Here is a 22,359-nt window from a genome sequence, read left to right as displayed (position 1 = left end):
TTGCCGCTTTTTGGGGCAGAGTTGATGTCGTGAAATTGTTAATAGATCACGGCGCTAATTACGATTTAAAGAATAAATGGGGTGAAACGCCATTAGGCATTGCTCATCAACATAAACATGAAGATGTCATGAAATTGATACTTGAACGTGGCGCTAATCACGATTTAAAGAATGATGACGGTGAAACGCCAATGCACAGTGCCGCTTTAAGGGGCCGCGTTGATGTCGTGAAATTGTTAATAGAACGTGGCGATAATTATGATTTAAAGAATAACGACGGTGAAACGCCAATGCACCGTGCCGCTTTTGGGGGCTCCGTTGATGTCGTAAAATTGTTACTAGAACGTGGCGCTAATCACGATTTAAAGAATGACGACGGTGAAACGCCAATGCACAGTGCCGCTTATGGGGGTCAAGTTGATGTCGTGAAATTATTACTAGATCGCGGAGCTAATTGCGATTTAAAGAATATAGAGGGTGAAACGCCAATGCACTATGCCGCTTTTGGGGGCCACGTTGATTTCGTGAAATTGTTATTAGATCGCGGCGCTAATTACGATTTAAAGAATAAATGGGGTGAAACGCCATTAGACATAGCTCGTCGACGTAAACATGATGATATAGTGGAATTGCTTGGTGGGTATATTAATCAGGGCCGGCCTCCTAAGGCGAGTAAATTCGGTAAATTGTCCCGGGCCTGGGACGCGTGTAGGGTTTATTTTTTTATTTATTTATTAATTTATTTATTATTTATTTATACAATTGCCCACAGAGCCATCTAAGTGGCTAAAACATGAGCAGCGATAATAATAGGCGTTTGCTGTGAGAGATAACAGAATATTATATACACAGAAAACATTCAAGTAAAAATACAATTGGAATAGAGGGGCCTGCTAAGGGGGGGAGGCAAATACGGTAAACAAACAATCTTAAAATAAGCTAAGGTAGAGACTTAAAGTAATGAGATTGTTTACGCCAAAATTGGGACTTATTTGTTATAACAACGAGATCAGGGGGTAAAGAATTCCAGTCATCAATGACAGCAGCAGTAAAATGAGTTTGGCTGGCGATAGGTAGTTTGAGCGCGAGGTTTAAATACGGGTACGAGAATTTGAATTACGAGTAAAGAAGTTAGAGAAGTCAGCGGCAAGGTGACCACGAACAAAGCCATGAACGACGCAGAGATTTTTAATTTTGAGGCGGGTGGAGACAGGGTCAATTTGTAGTACTGAGAGCCTTTGCGCGGCTGGGTGATTGCAGATTTGATTAGGGAGTTTAGAATACGCATTTGGAGCCAATTTTAATGCATGAAGGTCGGAAGAGAGGTGTCTTAAGGAGGGCCCGCAATTTTATCAATTTTCACGGGACCCACAAACCCCCTCGACGGCCTGATATTAATGATTCTAAAAATGGAAGCAGTGCCGAATTAACACCCTCGGGAGCCACTAGACACTAGGTGTTCGTAGACCCCTACCGGCCCTATCCAGGAGCAGCAATGTGACTGTAATGAATACTTCAAAATAACTTTAGCTATTTTCAAAATTTCAAATATAAATATAAATGGGGCAGTGCGGGTATGGTGATTTTTGGTTTTCAAACTGAATTCGGGTACTCTTAAATTTGCTTATCGGGTATCGGGGCGGGTACCCGAATTCTGTTATCGGGTATCCGGGTAATAAAATTCAGCGGAAAAATGTTTGTCGAGTACCAAAAATTAGTTGGAATACCTATCGGATAAAATGATTATAATTGTCGTCTATCAAGTAGAGAAAACTGCACGAGATCATAAATTGATCATCGACTATTAAGTTCCTATGTCTGAATGGATCAAAAAGAGGACTGTCGTATTAAATTATACGAGACACTACCGCCGTGAAAGCCTTCCCTTTAGTATACTCTTAAGCCCGGTTTTCACGCGAGCGAGATTCGAAGCGATTAACTTCGTCGAGAGATCGGGTTTCAATACTGCAATGTTCCTTCAAGATTTTAGCGAGACCTTGTTAAAGGAAAAGTTCAGGTAACATAACTCATTATACCTTAATTAAAAGAAGGGCTTCCTTATTCTAAATATAAAAGGAATTAAATATTAAAATTAATCAATAAAATTAATTATCTCTTATTACAATATGATAATTAGTACGTTTAATTAGCCTTGAAAAACTATCAAGGACTACTGCGCCACGCGCCATTGGTTTAGTGCATGGCGTCTGCTAGCTAGAACCCTTACCCCTACGGGATTTGGTTGAATTCTGACAGGCTGCGAAAGATTAGGGGTAAGAGGTTCGATTTAGCAGACGTCACTACAGCAATGGCGGGGGAATGGCGCAGTAGTCCTTGATAGTTTTGAAGACTAATTAAATGTACTAATTATCATACTGTAATAAGAGATCATTTATTCTAATTTTTAATATTGAATTTCGTTAATATTCTTAAAAAGCCAGACTTTTAAGGTATAATCTGTTTTGTTACCTGACATTTTCGTTAAAGTTTTCGCTGGTTCGTGTTTTTTATGAGCGGCTAAATGCGCGCCTGTTTTTGATATTATCAACTGAATAAATTGCTACCTTTTCCAAAATATTACTAAATTGGACGTATTTTTACCAATAATTATTGCTACTTATTTCAAATTATTGCTTATTAGCTTGTTTATTGACACCTTTCCCACAATATTGTTCTTTTTGTTTCATTCTTAACTAAGAAGAGTCGCACTTTTAGCCACTCGTGTAATTTTTATTTTCATGGAAACGATTTCTTTATTATAATTCAATTTTAGAATAATAACGCGTAATTAAAATGGCGGTTTGGTCTTATGCGAAAGAGTATAAGTGCAGTTTACCGGGCACTTAATTAAATTGAAAATTAAGTCGATATTCGCGTTCAGCACCTTCAAATTAAATTAGTCAGAAGCAATGCAATTTGTTTGACTGAAAATGTTTTGGTTAGTGAAAAGAAATTATCTAAACCTTTTGAACGAAGCCGTTTAGAAATCCCAAGTCTTCATTAATAATTAAAGAATGAAAGCGCGTGAGTCTTGGTTAGGTTTAGATTAGGTTAAGTTAAGATCGTACTTTTTTGAAAAAATAGTTCACTTTAAAAGAAATGCTTTTATTTTATTGGGTTTTTTTAAACAAATTTTCCGACGATAGTTCTCAATTGTTTCTAGATATTTTGAATGTTTAAAACACGAATATCGACTTTATTTTTTGATTAAGTACTATTCTTTTTGGTATTAAATTCTAAAATTAAAAAATAGAATACGAATCTTAATTTTGGTTTTTAATTGTTACTGCATTTTTTAATTTGTACAATGCTTTATTTTTATTATAATATGGGCTTAAAAATTTCAATACAAAATTTAATGATTTTTCCATATAACGCTATACTATCTTTTTAAATTAACCTTGTTAACTAATGCTACAATCACAAATATATAAATTTTAATTTTTTGATATTAATTTTATTATATAAAAAATAATTAATCTTAATATAGTCAAGGTTAATTGAGATTAAATTCTACTTTGATTAAATTCTTGCTTTCAAATATGGTTTACGTGAAACTGTTGACTGGAAATTTTCTTTTAGGGTTTTCTTTAAACAATTAATACACAATCGAAACTGTACGCGTCTTTATATCTAGTTCATATTTACTTTTGTACTATTTTTTGCTTAACTTGAAATCAATATTAACAAACGAAAATTAATTACGTAAAATGTTTCATTAATAAATTTGTATCAATTTGAATCGTTTCTGACATTTAGTTTTTCGCTTTTTCTTGCAGCACGTGAAGTGTTGCACCCTTTGCGGGATTTTTCCCTGACCTTTGGTAACCTTGAACAAAAAACCAACCAATATTTGGCATTATTATTCATTCACCTAATTCCTCCCCCCTATTCCAAATAACAACGGGGATTTCCAAAGACTGATTTTAATCCCACCCAATTATTTTTTAACCATTCTAAAAACTCGGGGCGCTATCTCTCTGTAGTGAACTTTAACCCCGGGCGCTCGTGTGGTGCCATAAAGCCACGTGTTAACTTAATTATCTCGAATTTGTCCGGAGTGTTACGCGCTCCTGTAAGCCAAACCTCTGGGCGACAAAGTTTGGAGGGGATACGACACACGGTGGCAGTGCCGTCTGTCCCTCCCGGTGGTGACTTGACCCCATACACCCCCCTTCTGTCACCACCCAAGGAAACCTCCTTTTTACCTCTCCGTGTGACGTAGTCCAGGAGAGGTTCTGTAACGGCCGTGTCTGTGTGTGTGTCTGTCTGTCTGTGTGTGTGTGTGTGTCTGTCCGTTGTTACACCCACGTGACCGCGTTCGCAGTTTGCGTATCGGAGCAAACGTGTTCGTATTTCCGAACTGCTTTCACAGTCCCGGAAATGGCTCCTCTACTTGAGTTCTCACACCACCATCTTCTGGTCTTTGTCCATCCCACCCGGACACTAGTCTGTTCTAACTGGCTTCTAATCACCACCATCTTCTGGTCTTCGTCCATTCCACGTGGACACCAGTCTGTACATACTGGCTTCTAATCACCACCATCTTCTGTTCTTTGTCAATCCCACATTGACACCCGTCTGCACTTACACTGGCTTCTAACACCACCATCCACTGGTCTTCCGTCTATTCCACATAGACACCAATCTGTATCATTGGCTTCTACTCCATTACCATCGTTTGGTTTTAGGATATACGCGGCGATCAGCTAGGGTTACGAGAAACGTCTAGCCTCCATAAGGTGGGATCGACCACCAGAGGTTTCGCAATTGCGCTTTTTCCTTATTATTATAATGGAAACGAATCGTATATATACCCCAAAATTTGAAGACGAATCGTATATATACCCCAAAATTTGAAGAAAGCGGGCAAGAGGGGTACCCTTCACTTTAAACGTCAATATTAGCAAAGTTTGAGATGATAATAGGTATAACTTTATTTTAAACGATTTAACTATTATTAATGTTAATTATTGAAGATTAAAATAATTACAAATAATTATATTTATTTAAATATTAAAGATAAACCTCTCGTGCAAAGAGAGAGATTATCATTGCCTCCTATATCTACAAAGGCCCGTGCATGCGATATTATTCCTTCATTGCCTCATATCTATCAAGGCCCGTGCATTGCGATATATTTTTCAAAACAACAACAAAAATTTGAAGCTCCTCTCAGAAACATAATTTCTTTTCTCTGTATATGAAATGAAAATATGGATAATATTGCGCTCCTTCTTTAATGGTATGAATCCTTGCCTGTCTATTAATATTTTACGTAGGAGTAATACGTTTTTAGCGAAGTCTAGAGAGGATAAACATAAGCGAGATTGTTTCGGGAAAAAAAATACTGCTTCCACTAATGGGTTTATACTCCTTGTTACTGTTGTATAGAGTAATCATGATAAAAGCTTAAAAAATTACGAGAGGACAGACCTTTTTTATCCTTGTGTTTTATGCTTAATAAGAATATAAAACATTCATTTTGAATCAAAAATATTTTTGGTGCTATGATTGCTTTAAAAAAATCCAAACGGTTAGGCATTGGTAAAAAAGACAAATGATAATTTTCAAATCTAATGAGATAACGCCCACCTAGTTGAAAATTGCCCTTTTTTATCCGCGGGAGCCATTCTTTATGAGAATTTCGATGCTATTAGGTTGTCAGTTAAACTACCGGTATATTATTGTTGTTGGAAATTGGATATTAAGTCAAATTAAGTGGTTGTAACGAGCCAGCAGGTTTTTGCCACTTCTTTTTGTGAGTATTTGATTTTTGTATGTAAAATGGAGGCAGATAATGTTGAGAGTAAGGATGAAATGCGGAAGAGCAAAGCGCGGGAAAAAATGAGGGCGAAAAGGTCGACGTTTTCATTGGATACTTAAGGTTATATAATCTTCTCGACACGGAGAGGTAATATTTTGGTTTTCCCAACTTGTTCCTTCAATGACTAGTTACGCTTAATTGCACAACAATGTCAGTTGGCGTTTAGTGCGCTTAAAGAATAAAGAATATCTTGAAGATAAACTTCAAAGTCCATTTGCTGCCGCTCTCGGTGTAATTAATTTTCTTTCTCAAATTGGCGGGATTTTTTTTAATTTCCCGCCTTATTTGTGTGTGGGCATTTTTGCGGGAAATGTCGTCTCTCTGTGGTGAATTTAGCGGTTGTCTCGTCGTGCGTCCGATGAAGTGATTAACGGTTTGATCAGTTTTGATTGGTTCAACGGGACAGGCGAAGTGTGTTTGTTGCGCCGTAAGTATTTTTTAGATTATTTCTCTGATTATTTATTTTGCAATTTTAATTGGATTGAAATATCGGGCGTCCTTTATACGGTAATTAAATTTGTTTGTTCTAAAATCTTGGGGATGTTTGAGGATTGTGGAAAATGAGTCAAGGTTAATTAAATAAATTCCGAGAAATGTTACGGGTATTGTAGTTGAAAGGTCATAAGCTTGGTTACTGAACTTTTAGGACATATGGATCAATTTGAAAGTTGTTGAAATTTAGCGACTATAGGTTTTTTTATCCACATCGTATGATGTACATCTACGATGTGGGTATTAGTTTGACCTGCCCTGTTGTTGGCGTCGTCTTCGTGAAAGAGTACCGCCTTTGGCAGTACAAAATTTTTCGTTCGTCATTGAAGGGAGAGTGAATGGGAGAGAATGGTGATATTTTTCGTTCGTGTATTTTAAAAGGATGGGGATTATAATAGTAAGTTTAAGCATTGCATTTAATTTTACTGGTAAGGTTAAGCATTGTGAATTGTGTTTTTCTTTTGCTCGATATATTTCATTATCAGCGTTAGATTTAAAGGCGGGAAATCCCATCCCATTCCACCACCCTACAATGAGAGATTAACTTTAGACAAAGGCTTAGTGTTAAGAAAGGAGGATTTTCTCGAAAACCTTAAATCTCGAAGGATTAAAGAAACAAAGACTAGCGAAGAACGGTTGGACAATGGACTGGATGCGTACACACTTGCGCAATTCGCTGAAAAGGTTTAGGAAGACGAGGAACTAAACTGAATTAGAATACTAAGAACCTTTGCAAGTCTTATACAACCGACAGAAACAGGGCCTTCATAAATACACCGTGGGGGTATTTTGGCCCGAAATCGTCATATCCCATAAGGGAATTTCAACACATAGTTTTCAGACTAAGAGGATTGATACCATTTACACCAGGAGTCGAGGCTACTTGATACTGCACTTTGTCTGCCAAGTAGCCTGGCCTCCTGGTGTAAATGGTATCAATTCTCTTAGTCTGAAAGCTATGTATATAACCAACTTTACCGTACTACCAGCCGATTTAATGGGAATTGTCGCCAATATGTTGAATTGGAATTAGTTGTTTATTTCTATAATAAACTATCTCGTTATACGACGTATCTTTTACTTAATACACGCCACTCTATTCTTAATTATCCTTTGTTTTATCTTTAATGACGTCTTATTTCCGCTCCATACTTAACCATCCTTGTTTCTGTTCAACGGGGTAGCATTAACGATCCATTGCACTACATTTAAAATGTAAATAAATAATATTAATACTATCTATATTGCAATATTTTTATTAATATAAGAAACATAACAACAATAAGTGTAACACTCAAGTCTACGTTCGTTTGCTATTCTTGGGAATTGCTAGCATCTTGAGTCAATACTTTTTCAAATCTCAAGGACAATTCTTTTATTTTGCCTTAGTAACAAGAAATTCCTTATTGAAACTCTTTTTTAATTGGATTAGGCCGTTTCTATCTCACTTTGATAAAACCAAGAAGGGATATCTAGCTTACTAGGGAGCAGTACAAGATGCCTAAGTATTCGCGCCATAGTCCTGCAGTCCCCCTTTCAAAATGCAGGGGGGGGGGACGTAAAAGGAGGCCCCGGGCTATTTCGCCTCTCCTCGGTCGTCAGTAATTTTCGTCATTCGCGTCGCGCTGACGTGAGTTTTCAAGAACCATCTAAATGCTGGTTGTAATTTAGAGGCGGGGTTTAACTCCGGACCTACGTTTGAACTGGAGATAAAGCTGGAAATGTGGCGAATTTATACCTTATCCCTAGTAAACTAGATATCCCTTCTTGATAAAACCAAACCCTGCGTGTTATAGTCTTATCTTCTTTTAACCTTGTAAGTTTCACCGCGTTGGTGAAATTTTGCAAGCTGATAAGGACTTTGAAAGATTAAATTACTTCGGTCGTGTCCATAGCCTTATTAACGTTAAATTCGGAATATTTAGTTTAATTGCTTATAAATAGTTTAAATATATAAATATCGTTCAGTAAGAACATTGTAATGATGGTTTAAAGTTATTTTAATCTGCGCTGTTCTTTCGCTAATCTGAACGGCTAATGATTCCGGAGATTGTTCATGAAAAGGCTTAGCAAGATAAAAGGTAGGTTTTGATTTCAATATTTGAAACATTGTTTATAATTAACGACGTCAAGTTGATACTTAGTTCTTAACCAATATAAATTGCACTCCAAATGGCGGATGAAGAATTTGGATAGAATAATTCCACGTCACGTGAGTGATCTCATTACTATTTTAAATAGGAACATGTTTTTCACATCTGCTCCTGTTCACATTTAGTTTAGTTTTCAATTTACATTTTTTTCCTTCTTTTTTGTAGTGTGAAATTATAACATAAGCTTGCCGTGTTTGATTTTCGAGTTTCTGGGGAAAATTAATAAATTGTACAATGGCAGGGCCAGGTAGGATAATTTACAATTTGCTACGAATGTTTTTTCATAGTCCTTTAAGCTAGATGGTCATAGTGCGAAAACTGTCGCTTACAATGGTGAGGGTAGGAAGGTCTCTCCACTTACATTTTAGCAGAAGGGGATAATAGAAGGATGACACTCTGTATCCTCTAATTATTCCACACCCCGAGTTCGAAGATGTCAATCGTATTTTCAGGGAATTCTTCCGTGTTGCTATGACCATCTGACTTAAATGACCATGGTTTTATTTTAAATATTTTGAATATTGAATCTGGTTTCTATAACAGGGACAGTTTCAAACGCGGAAAATGAAATTGACAAATTATCTTTTGAAGAAGTCTCAGAAAAATTAGCTGTAGAGGATAGCTTAGAATTCAGCAACAAAAATTTTCTCAGCGACCTCAAAACTAAAACACCAAAAGAAACAAGGGCTAAAGAAGAACAACTGGAGAGCGTATTGCCTTTCCTGGACCGTTACACGCTAGGGCAATTCGCAAACAGTGCTTACAAAGACCGAAAGAAAGAGGATACTGATGAGGACTACGAGGAACGTTTGCAACTACCTCAAGGTTGGGAACTTCTTACAACCGCTAGAAGTTCAGCGTTCTGGAATTTAAGCTGGGGATATTTTGGTGCTGCATTTTGGCAACCAGTGCGTCGCAGAATTGTCATAGCGCATAGAGGAACCAATAACTTGGATACAATACGAGCCGATTTAATGGGAGTCGTGTGGAATCAATATGTTAGACAGATGAACGCCGCTTGCACGTTTACGCACAAGGTTTACGAAGCTATCAGTTCAGTTGAGCAAGAATACAACGTCCACTTCGAAATATTTTTCACCGGACATTCCTTGGGTGGTTGGTTGGCCCAAGTAACAACATTTTCTCTCAAGTACTTGAAGTTGGAAAAAGGAATTTTTATCAACATTCGAAACCAAGAAGATGCAGGCGCGACTTACAAAGGTTACCACGCACACACTGAAGTTTTTGATAGCCCAGGTTGCAAGAATATGCTGGCAAAGATGGAAGATGATTTTGACGTTCGATGTGCTGATAAAAAGATCCATCTGCATCGCCTGGACATAACCAACCATGTCTCGTCACCGAATATCGTCAACTGTTGCAATAAACATGTTGGAAAATTGTACCGAATTTTTCCAGAAATTAACATCGTCGAAGATACTGTTGAATACACAAAACAGTCTCACGCCCTCGAAGGTCTTTTAGCGAAATTGAAAGCTTCATCATCGGATGAAATAGAAGTAGTCGATTGGCCCGAAATTGAAGTCACTTTCTGGAATTGTACGAAAGTTTTTGGAAAAAAAGGAGCGCTTGCTGGTTTAGAATATTTAACAGGAAAAAAATTTCCCACACGGCAATACCACTCTTTCGGTAAAGAATATGAAAATTTTTGGCAATTTGCCGCAGCAGTCAATAAATTAGAAACGCAAGAGACGACGGCATATTTAACATACACCGATGGACCTAATTCAAAAGCGCAAAAATATTTGAAAGTTCGGTATCAAGCGAAACTCGTTCAGAAAAATCAATGCCACGTCAGCGTTTTCACCGATTCGGAAGTAAAGTTTTTGCAGCTTTTTCAGCAATTGAAAATAATCCCGAATAGCATTTTTGACTACAATCAAACATTTTATCGATTACAAGGCGTGATAAAACGAAAATTGCAACAAATATGCCTACAAGGTGACATCGTTACCTGCGACTCTGATTCGGATATCCGTCAACTTGTGCCATACGTTAAATGCTTGCTTCGACTTTATCCCGAATTAAACGAGAAAGCCGAAGATGCCTTAAAAGATTTTGAAGTCAGGAAAACGATTTACAACGACGTCTCCCAAACATACCGAAAACAAATCAAAGATTTAATCAAATTAAAGGTCGAAGATTGCATAGATCCTTGGCATGTTTTGATAAACTTTTTCGAAAAAAAGCCAGACAAAGTTTGTGAAATTCAGGCTCAGTACGGAACCAATATCGCTATGGCAAAGGCTCTGACGACAATTCCAAGTTCACAAGGAAATTATTTAATTTTGGCTTTTGAATTGCAAAGTTTATTAACAACGGAAACTTTCTTCACTTTGAAGGAATTTTTAAAACAAGAAAACTTGGGAGAAACGATAATATTAATCGAATGCGCTGGCGAACTCGGCTCGAACACCAAACGTGGGAAATTTCTACAAGATTTGCGAGACGAAATTAAATTTACTAAAACTAATATCAAATTAGTTTTAATAACGGATGGGAATAACGAAGATTTAAAGATAAAGCATGTGATAAAACATGACGGAATCACTTGGGACGAGTTGACCACTGAAGCTCAGGAAGATCTAATGAAGAGAAATGTAATCAAATTTCAAGGAAATGAAAACTCAAGTTTAAAAGATCTCTTTTGCGAAGATGATTTTATTCAATTTGAAGAAGTTCTGAAAGGGGAAATTCTAGTTAATTTGATTAAAAATAAAGTCATAACTGTCGGAAAAGAGCTCCAGAGTCTGGGTGACGTCGAGGATTATTATATTCCAAGAGAGTTCCAAGTAAATGACGTTATTGATGAAAAATGTTTAAACCAAATAGACTCTTCCGAATTAATAGCTCTAAGCGATCCGCGTTTCGCAAAACAAGAAAACTGCGTTCAAATAACAAAAGAAGAGGATTTTCAACGTTTATGCGAACAATATCCAAATAAGAACATTCATTGGTTAAAGTATGATTCAAATTCAAACTTAATTTGGTACAAGTCGTGTGGTAAACTGGATTATTTACGAAAGTACTTGGCCAAAGATCAGAGCTCTTCCTATTCTGAAGAAACCTTGATTGAAAAATCTGGCAAATCATTGATTATTTCCGACACTCCCGGGATGGGAAAATCAACCGTTCTTTCTGTGTTGGGCCAAAAAATCAAAGATTTATATCCGGATTATTGGGTAATTAGAGTTAACTTAAACGAGTGTACTAAGACTTTAAAAACGCTAGAAGAAGAGGAAATTTCCATCGCAAATCCGAAAGAGTTATCGGATTTTATGCTGAAATATATCTTACCTTGCAGCGAAAACACGAAATTGAAAAATACATTTGAAACAAAGTTGTTTGAAAATTCGTTAACCAATTACGGGAGATTGGTGTTACTTTTCGACGGATTTGATGAAATTAGCCCGACTTATGATTGCCAGGTTATAAAAATTCTAGAAGCGTTGATGAAAACTCGTGTCGAGAAAATTATAATATCAACTAGGCCATATACCAAGGAACAGTTGGAAAATTGTTTCAGCTGTTGGGCCCATACTATGGTACCATTTTCGAAACAAGATCAAGTGGAGTTCATTGTTAAATATTTGCAAAAACAACCGAATTTTGCAAATATAAAATTCCCGGAAACGTTTGTCGATTTGAGTAAATACGTCTCAACATCGATTGACAATTTATCCAACTCTATAAAAGATAACGAAAGACAGTTCATGGGAGTTCCATTACAATGCAGATTATTAGCGTCATATATGCTCCGTAACATTTCAAATGGACAATTCGCAATGATTGACAACGTATCGTTAATGGATTTATACAAAGATTTTATTGAAGGTAAAATGGCAATTTACGATACCGAAAAGGTTTCCTCGACGGACGGTAACGTAGCTGCGAACCATGCGCTAAAAAGTATGAAAACACAAATACTTAAGAAACACAGACAATACGCTCTTCAACTTTTACTGTCTGAAAACGTATATGAAGAATTGAATTACCACGAACTTGAGGACGAAGAAGGCCTACTAGAGGATTCGCTTTTAAAGGCGGGAGTTTTTATTGGAAATCTGACGTTTATACATCGAACCTTTGCTGAATATTTCGTAGTGGATTACCTTTTGCACCTAGCTAAAATTATGGAATGAAACGCAGGTGCCTGGAATAAATTGTTAATTTTGACTCGAGAAATAATGTTAAAAGCGGGATTTACAGTGATTCGAACCTTCCTCGATGTACTCATTCGAAATGGCAAAAATTCCGAGGGAACTGAGAAGATATTACAAAGTTATATAAAATTTTTAGATGAAAATTATGTCTCAAATCCATCAGCTAGCCACAATGCCTCTAAAGAAACCGTTCTACACGTACTAATCCGCGAAGGTCAACTTGACACACTGAGCAACTTGATCGACATTTTATCCAAAGATAACCAAAGTCTGTTAAAGCTTTTAGTTCAGTATCGGGAAAGACAATTCGAAAAAGTTGAACGGTGGGAATCTGATGGCTCCCTTGGATTCTTTTCGCCTTTGTACTTGGCTTGCCGGTTTGGTTATACCGAAATCGTCGAGAAGCTATTAGAAGCCGGAAGTGACGTTAATCCACTAAAGTGTGACAAATTTAGTCCATTGTATGTAGCATGCAGATATAGTTGTACGCAGAATGGTGCCGATGTTGAAACAAGTTCTGGTATAGGTAAGTTAATATGTTTTTATTTGTTTCTGCATTCATTAAAATACATAGTTTTTTTCATCAGTAATTTATTTCTCACCATTGAAATTAATAATACAGAAATTATCTTATATAGTTGGTTATAAGACTAAACTATATTATCTACTGATTGTTTTTACTGAATTTTACATCCTTATATTTAAAGACACCAATATTTATACTAGGGATATCAAAAACAGCCCGATTTAACCGAAAACCGTTTTTCAAATCCGCAGCACCGCCTTTTTGGGGTTTTAATTTTTTGGTTAAAATTGAAATGGTATTTTTTCTTTGAATTTATAAAATTGGAAAAAGGCCCGTTTTCTGTTGTTCTCTAGCATCACTATTCACGTTTCAGTCACTTGAATTTTATGCCCAGCACTTAGTAGTGACGCAGTGAGTGAGCGACGTCAGTCTATTTGTATGATTTCTGAATGGTAATAAAGCTTCATTCTTTCGTTACTCCTCACACTGCTAAGTGCTTCTGTTTTTGACAGTTTTTTTTTGGATCGGTTAAACCGGCCTTTTTAAAAACCAGTTAACCGAAAACTGGGTTTGTGGCAAGTTGATATCCCTAATTTAGATGCGACACGAGTAATCTTTATGGTTCCACACTTACTAGAGTACTCAGTACTCGGTCACTTCTCACCATTCTTACTACTTAGCATAGACGTGGATAGAAATATTCTCAGTGTCGCTTCTAATTTTTCATGGAAACACAACTTCACTTCGTTTTAATAATTTAAAGTTTCATATTTGCTTTAATCTTACTCATGAAGTATTATTAACCGTTTAAAATGCAATGATTCCCCAACTAACTATAAACTTAGGCAGGAGTTCATAATAAGTATGAAACTAAATAAAAAGCCCGTAACAACAAAGTGTCGCCATAAGCTCAGCGGATTCATACACCGCTTAACTCCCAAAGAAATAGTTACCCCAATTTTTAGCGCCCATGCGCACTAACTTACTCACTTCCGGTTTAGCACTATTTTTATCTTGTGATTTTGGGAGCGAAAATGGCTCGCGTCTGCGTCTGTCGGAACGGTGTAAATTAAGCCTTGGCTAAGAAGTTGGCTTTTCGATGGAGTTTTTAATATATTTACCGATCTTTTTCGCGGCCGAATTTTAAATGAGAAGTCAAGTAAGTTATAAATTATATTTTGAGACCTATTTCATAATTCTGCATTGATAATTTGACGAATAATCATCATTTAAAGTTGGAGTTCTTTTTAAGGCGAAGAAATGCACCGTCTGGAATTAGGCCTTGGTCATTGGTCCGAAGGAAGTTTACACATGGATGATGGATCATGGATGTACTAAAAACTAGGGTTATTAGTACATCCATGGTTTACAATAAAATTAAGTGGCCCCGTTGGACCAAGGCTTATATTTTCCGAGAAATTCCATTTATCCGCCTTAAAAAGAACTCCAATTTCGAATGTTGATTATTCGTCAAATAACGGACGGAAAATTATGAAACAGGTCTCAAAATATAAAATAGAACTTTCTTGACTTTTCATTTAAAATTTGGCCACGAAAAAAATCGGTAAATGTGTTAAAAATGCTCTAATATCGAGTCCACTTCCGAATATTTTTCCCGTAGAAAAAGCCTGGATAAAGAATCAAAGCGAGTGGGGAAATTTGTTTTCATGCTATAGGATAGGCAACTGCCTATCTCGGACGGGAGGTCGCTCAAAACGGCACATTTTTGTTCGCCACCCTCAAAAAATAGATAGCTTAAAACGGCACACTTTCCGACAACCAAAAACGGCACACTTTGAAAAATAAAATAAAATTTTTATTTGGTCTTGGATTATGGTTTACAATTTAAAACCTTTAAACCTGTGTCCTAGCACTTTAATATATTCTTGTACATCGATTTCCCTATTTTTTAGCAATAAATATTTTTCTTCGAGAAAAGCTTCTCTCTCTCGGTCTCTTTTTCTTTTAATTTTTTTAGCGCCACTTATTTTTTCTTTTTTCTTTAAGTCTGTCGCCATACAATATCGCTACTTTTCTTTAGTGTGCGGAACAACTTAAATTTAAATTCAATTGGTCAAATATTAAGCACTGGCCACCCTTATTACTAGCAATTAATTTGAAGTCCATTTTTCTAGTCTATCGGCTTACAACTTGTCCAAATGAGGCTATAAAAATATGACGTTTTGGGCTACAGTAAACAATCAGATTTCAGAAAACCTACGAAAAAAATGTGCCGTTTATGGTTACAAAAAATGTGCCATTTTAGGCCAACATTTTTTAATAATGTGCCGTTTTGGGAAACCTCGCTCGGACGACCGCTTATTCTGTATATACTCTGTTACAGTATCGGTTGTAAGTACGCGCAAAGCTAGGTGTCTATGTAACCTAGCTTTGTGCTTACTGACAAGAGACGGTAGTAGGCTGTAGGTAATTTCACACGTATTTGAAACTAAGGCCTAGTGGTCCGTGCACTGGAGCGAAAAAACTCTCGGATATTTTAAATCCTAAATATCCAGATATTTTTTCGTCTCTTGACAGCACGTACAAAGCTACGTTACATAGACACCTAACTTTGCACCTTCTGACAACCGATGTTGTAATAGAGTACATATAGGGTGTTTCCGCGAGAGTAAAAAGGGAGAAGAAATAGGGGGGAAAACCGGTTTTCAGGGGATGTCAACATGGCGTCCTAACGTGGCCAGAGCGGGCAGCCGGCAAGGGGAGAGGAAAGGGGGTAGGTAACTTGACGTCACTCGCAAAGACCCTATAGAATAAGCTGTAGTCCGAGAGAGGGAGTGAAATAAAATTTCCTCACGGTAAGTCACGCGCATTCTTTATCCACTGAGAAAGCATTTCGAAGAAAACTGGGTTGGTAGCGCACCTAACGGCGAAAGTTGGAACTAGGGGCGCTTTTGCTAAAAATTGCTTGTCGTTTTTTAACATGGGGCTCGCGTAAAGCTAGCAGGCCTTCTACCGCCGAAAGAAGGTTATCTAAGGCTGCTATCAGTAACCGGCATCAAAAACATCGATGACTAAAAGATGACATCGATGTCTTACAGAACGCTTTTTCGCGTCTTTCGGCATGACGTCATGATGCTCATCGGATGCCCATCAGAAAGATTAGCTGTGAGAGGGGGTTTTTTCGATGAGCATCGGATTCATGACGTAAATTTCGACATTTTGCGCCGTGACAAAAAAAATGGAGGGAAGTACATCCCAATCTCCCGCAATCTTAAATAGTGAAGAATTGACAAATATTATCCTTATGTATAATAATACCAGAAGCCGATTAGGCTTTACACATGAAGTACGTAACATGTGCCTGGGGGAGCTACACGATATTCTCTAATAGTGTTTTCCTTTGGGTCCTCGCGGAGCGCTCCCAAGGAGCAATAAAAATGGTAGTAGTAGTTTCCAGCTTCGTTAGAGACTGTTTTTGAAGAATAGGATCTCCTAGTTTTATTCCTCCATGGGAGCGCTCCGCGAGGACCCAAAGGAAAACGCTATAAGCTCCTAGGAAAGAACCACCCATTACGCGGAGGGAAATAGTTCAGTAACGCGGCTCCTTCGGATCCATCCGATCCTTCCGCCTAAAGAACCGATTTACATCGTACCTAAATTCGAGAAGTACTATAAAGACTGAGTAGGGTGTCTAAAATATTCTTTAGATAAAACTATTCACAATACCAAAGATTATTTAGGAGTAAGGCGTTAAAATGTTATCAATCTGGGTAGCTTTTGCTTGGACTATTTAAGACGCCGTGCATCTGTTTTTTAACGAGGTATTTTTTCTGTTCTCGCCGTTACGGCAAGCCCGGCCGCCGGCAGCTCGATATGCGCCGCTCGGCCGGCCCTCAGCCGCTGATATCTAGCCAAGGCTTAGTGTAGTTTTCGTGTCTAATTTTATTCGGAGAGCTATTTTTCTGTTGAAATTTAAAGAAAATCTTATAATATTTAGTTGAAAACTAAGTAAATGTCTCAAAAAATTTCAAAACTTGAGCTTTAAAACGTTGAACATTTTATAACGACTACGGAACGATACCGCAAATTCGCCTTCCGGGCCTCCCGGCTATGTCGACGGCGAGGTCGAGTCGAGGTCCCATGCAAGAAAATAGTAATAGCCGTCGCCTATTGGTCTGGCATTAAAGAGGTTATCTATGGTTAGGGGGCTCATGATTGGTTAAAAGCTTTTTTGTTCGTCTGCTTAGTTTTTACTTCGGGGATATCATGAAATCCATGGTCAAAGTTATGGAAAAGTGGGGGGAAGCATAATCCGCATTTGATAATACTAAACAGCAATATATTAATTTCGGTAAAAAAAAGGATTATGACAGAATTTTAATAATAATAATAATAACATAAGTTAATTAAGCCTCAATTAAGGCTTAATTAACTTATGATGATAATAATAATAATAATAAAGGCTTTTTTATTGGAGCAATCATTAAGGTGTAGCCCTTATTTACAATGATGTCCAGCGTTAAATTAAAACATAAAAGTAATATAAAATAAGTTAGCTTAAAAATATGGGGCCTAAATTGGCAGTTGTTAACATTTGCTTACAGGTAATCGTAGCGTCATTGACTTAGTTTCTGTGCGACATGGTTGCTCATGGCATCTTTAAAAAGCGTTATTGAAGTTATAATTTTGTGATTGTCGTCTAGTTCATTCCAACATTTTATGCCTTGGAATTTTTCACTCTTGTCTCTGATGCGAGAGTTGCAACTTTCAGAATAGAAGTTATGTTTATCTCCTCGTGTTCTTATATTATTATTTCCCTTTGGGAACCAGTTTATTATATATTTTGGGAAGAGGCCATTTCTCACTTTAAACATGAATATTAGGAGGTCAAAGTAGTAATTAAAGTCCATGGTATTGATATTTGCGACTTCCCTTGCGGCAGTCGTGGAGGAGTATTTTCGAGTATTGGATATCATTTTAGCGCACATATAATTTAAAGAACTTAATTTAGACTGATTTAATTTAGAGGTGTTGTGATAGAATATGTTGCCGTATTGTAATATTGGCTTTATGCCGGCATTGTATATTATTCTTAAAAAATCTGTGTCTAGGTATTTCTGAAGCGGCCTCAGAAGCCATAGTCTCGTGTTTACTTTTTTAGTAACATATTCCACATGTTTAGTCCATGTGAGCTTTTCATCTACCCACAGGCCCAGGTATTTAAAATTATCTACTTTTTTTATTGTCCCTTTACACAGAGTTACTAGGCAGTCGGCTTGGTTTCTCATTTGCTTATTTGGTGATATTAACATGAAATTTGTTTTCTCTTCGTTTAAAACGAGACCTTTTTCTAATAATTTAACTTTTAATTGATCTAAGTCAAGCTCAGTGTCCGTTATTAACCTCTGCAGATCTTTATTTGCTGCAATTAGAGCCGAGTCGTCCGCATACTCCTTCGATTTTGATGAGAGCAGAGAATTATGGAGGTCAGCCGTGTAAACATTAAATAAGAGGGGCCCTAAGACGCTGCCTTGGGGAACCCCGTTTTTAATCGTTAGCTTTTCAGAGTAGTGCCCATTATGAAAGAGTACCTGCTGCCTGTTGTGTAGATAGGACTTAAACCATTTTAGTACTGTACCACTTATACCAGCATTCTCGAGATCACCAAGTAATATGTCATGCTGCACCGTGTCGAAAGCCTTTGACAGGTCTATGAACACTAGCATAACGTACATGTCATTTCGGAGATAGTTTAGTATGGTTTCGTAAAGGTCGAAAATGCAGGTAATAGTGGAATGTCTAGCCCTAAAACCACTCTGGTAATTGTACAGTACCTGTAGAGATAGGCGTTTTGATTTAGTTGATAAATTGAAGCATAATATCTTTGTAAATAGTTCGGTTTCATTATTTAAGCCTCTGCCATAACGTTATCATAATATCGTCGCCATTTTGAAAAGCATAGATTACGCAAAATTGTGACGTTCAACAACTGCAACGTCATCATGACGTCAAAAGAACAACGATTTCATTTTCCCAAACATCGACGTTTTTCCTGATGAATGTTACTGAACGCAGCCATAGTTGGCCATGGTGTGAGTGAGAATTCCGCGGTTAAATTAAATAACAAGGGGGTTATTATGAACTCCTGACCTTGGCTATACTTCGGTGCGTGATTAGTTATACATGCTCTTTTTTTAACTAGACATGACTCGAAAACACCCTGCCTCTTCAAACAACCACGTTAAAATTGCAGAACTTTTAATAAATGCCGGTGCTGACGTGAACTGTGGAGACTCTAAGTTTAAAGAGACCCCGTTACACATTGTATCATACCAGGGTCAAATTGACGTCGTGAAATTCTTACTAGAACGCGGCGCTAATTACGAGTTAAAGAATTACATCGGTGAAACGCCAATATACCAAGCCGCTGAAAGGGGCCACGTTGATGTCGTGAAATTGTTAATAGAACGCGGCGCTAATTACGAATTAAAGGATAAATGGGGTAAAACGCCAATGCACTGGGCCGCTCATGGGAGCCGCGTTGATGTCGTGAAATTGTTAATAGAACGCGGCGCTAATTACGATTTAAAGAATAACAGAGGTGAAGCGCCAATGCACTATGCCGCTGATGGGGGCTACGTTGATGTCGTGAAATTGTTACTAGAACGCGGCGCTAATTGCGATTTAAAGTATGACTGGGGTAAAACGCTAAGGCACTTTGACGCTGATTGGGGCCGTGTTGACCTCGTGAAATTGTTACAAGAACGCGGCGCTAATTACGGTTTACCGAGAAACAGCGGTGAAACGCCAATGCGTGCTGCTTTTGGGGGCCGCGTTAACGCATATGAGGACTACGTTGATGTCGTGAAATTGTTACTTGAACGCGGCGCTATTCCCCAGTTAAAAATAAAATAGGGCAAACGCCATTAGACATAGCTCATCGATATGGATATGAAGATGTAATGGAACTGCGTAGTGGGTATAATGATGATTTAAACAAGACGGCCCAAGGGCTCGTAATAGTAGCCACATCGTACGAGTGAATAGCCCCTCTATACCCTACCCTAATGAGTGGATAACCCCTCTATAACTTGCCCTAATGAGTGAATAGCGCTATCTTTTACAATGCTTAAATGATTTACCGTGCATAAAATCAGAGTTAATAGCCCCTCGATGCCCTACTCTAAACAGTGGTAAAATTATAACTGTATAAACTTACTTATGCTGTAATTCTAATATTCCGGCGAATCGAAGAACAGATAGTTTTAGTGATAATCCCCTCGATGAGTTTACAACATAGACTTATGCCGATGCACAGGGTGTACCTCGTATGAGCAGTTCCCGGTAGAGCAGTTCTCGAAATAGCAGCTGCGATTCCAAAAAAACAGCGGCGTTGTTCAAAACTGCTGTTTTAGAAATAGCGGCCGCTGTTTTAGAAATAGCGGCCGCTATTTTGGGAAATAGCAGTGTTTGTCTTCAGTTTCGAGTATTTCTTAACAATTCAGATATATTCGTGGTTTTCGAAAACTACCTTTTTCTGTGATCATTTAGTCAGTAATGTGACCTACTAACGGATCGTGTTTTTAAAGTACACTTAAATATTGCACTATTCTTCAGGCTGTATCAGTTTACAATTCTAATACCAGGATAGAAAATATTTCAAGAAAGGTTATTTTATTTCGGAAGTAGATAATTGTAAACAGTAATTTTTTGGAAAAGGCATATTATTATTTGGGAAGTGAATGAAGATAAACAACAATATTTTGGAAAAGGCGTAACACCATTTCAAAAATATTACTAACCCAAGTCTAACCAATCAAAACAAAACCTAAAAAACCGAACCCAACCCAACCTAACCTGACCTAATTATATTTAATTGAAATAATCAACTTTAACCTAACCAAACCAAACCCAACCTAACCTAACCTAATACTATTTAATTGAAATAATCAACTTTAATCTAACCAAACCAAACCCAACCTAACCTAACCAAACCTAACCTAACCTAACACTATTGGGGGTTCAAATAATCAACTTGAAGCTAACCATATCTGACCTAGTTCTATTTAAGTTCATATAACACAGCGTACACCATAACTAACAACAGTCGTTTTTCACATTCCTGTTTTTCTGCTCTTCAGAGAACTGCTGTAATGGTACGCCGCGTTTGCGAGAACCGCTGTATCGGTAACTGTTGTAACGGGTAAACTGCCATTTCGGGAAACCGCTATTTAGGGAACTGCTGATATGAGGACCGCTATTATGGAATCCGCTCATACGGGAACCGCTCATCTGAGGGCTTCCCGATGCACACTTATCGGATCTTATAAATTTCTAACAAGGACTTATGCCCAGAAATATTTGAAAGGGAAAGTTTAGTTATAGTGATTATCCCCTCGAATTACCTTTAGCAATGCTAAATTGATCAGACGCATAATGCTCATTTAACACTATGTTAGCTCTATCTAAAACCATATTTGAATTAACCGCCAAAACGTTCCAATCAAACACAACATGGCGATAGCTACCGAACGAGAACGACACACATGAGGAGCGCGGTAGGAAACGGGTAAAATCGTTATCTATTTAATTAGCACATAAATAAAAAGAAAATAAATTTAAAAATAAATATAATAACCCCAAACATACAAATTCTGAATTATCCGACCCCACAGATAAAAATTCAAAAGTATCAGACCCCACAGAGGTACCCCATCCCACATCACCCCGACATTTTTGGGATAAAAATAAAAGATAAAAAACTCGAGGTTTCTATCAAGTCTCTATAGTTTAGTGGTAGAATTTCTGTCTACTGTGCCAGCGACCCGGGGTCTGACCTGAAAAAATTTTAATTAAAATTAAATCTCTAACCGAGCCCAGTAACCCCTATGGGTGGGTTGTGGTAATATAAAGTTCCTTTTAAGCTAAAATCTGACGATAACGAAGCGACAACCCCGGCCACTACTACTACTACTACTACGACGGCTCGGGTCAAACTAAGAGCCTCATCGTATACTACGATGTGGCTAAAAATGGAACTAGTTCCAGATTAACACCCTCGGGGGTCCCTGCCAACTCAAGTCAGGAGGAGCAATATGACTCTTATTAATACTTCAAAATAACTTTAGCTATTTTCAAAATTTCAAATATAAATATAAATGGGGCAATGCGGGTATAGTGATTTTTGGTTTACAAACTGAATTCGGGTACTCTTAA

At 37.5% G+C, this 22,359-nt stretch overlaps 1 protein-coding gene across 1 annotated transcript; it reads left to right on the top strand.

The window, feature by feature from the left end:
* Window positions 1–12,680: 12,680 nt before the first annotated feature.
* LOC149616720 (uncharacterized) lies at window positions 12,681–21,967 on the top strand. The gene is made up of 2 exons (XM_089857151.1): window positions 12,681–13,182; window positions 19,346–21,967. The coding sequence occupies exons 1-2, from the start codon at window positions 12,681–12,683 to the stop codon at window positions 20,056–20,058; spliced, it is 1,215 nt and encodes a 404-aa protein (XP_089713277.1). The 3' UTR covers window positions 20,059–21,967.
* The last annotated feature ends 392 nt before the right edge of the window (window positions 21,968–22,359 follow it).

The sequence above is a fragment of the Phalangium opilio genome, unplaced genomic scaffold (genome assembly GCF_054372755.1).
Source record: "Phalangium opilio isolate 3A_F unplaced genomic scaffold, DU_Popi_V2 ptg000217l_1, whole genome shotgun sequence".
In the NCBI taxonomy this organism is placed as follows: Eukaryota; Metazoa; Arthropoda; class Arachnida; order Opiliones; family Phalangiidae; genus Phalangium; species Phalangium opilio.
The sequence above is the reverse complement of the archived record's forward strand: the minus strand, read 5'-3'. Positions and strand labels throughout refer to the sequence as shown.

What these genes read in the sequence shown, in the direction of transcription:
- LOC149616720 (XM_089857151.1), top strand. Translation starts at nt 12,681, where the DNA reads ATGTTAAAAGCGGGATTTACAGTGATTCGAACCTTCCTCGATGTACTC. An exon ending in TGAAACAAGTTCTGGTATAG is followed by an intron (nt 13,183 to 19,345) that starts GTAAGTTAATAT and finishes TTTTTTAACTAG; the next exon opens with ACATGACTCGAAAACACCCT.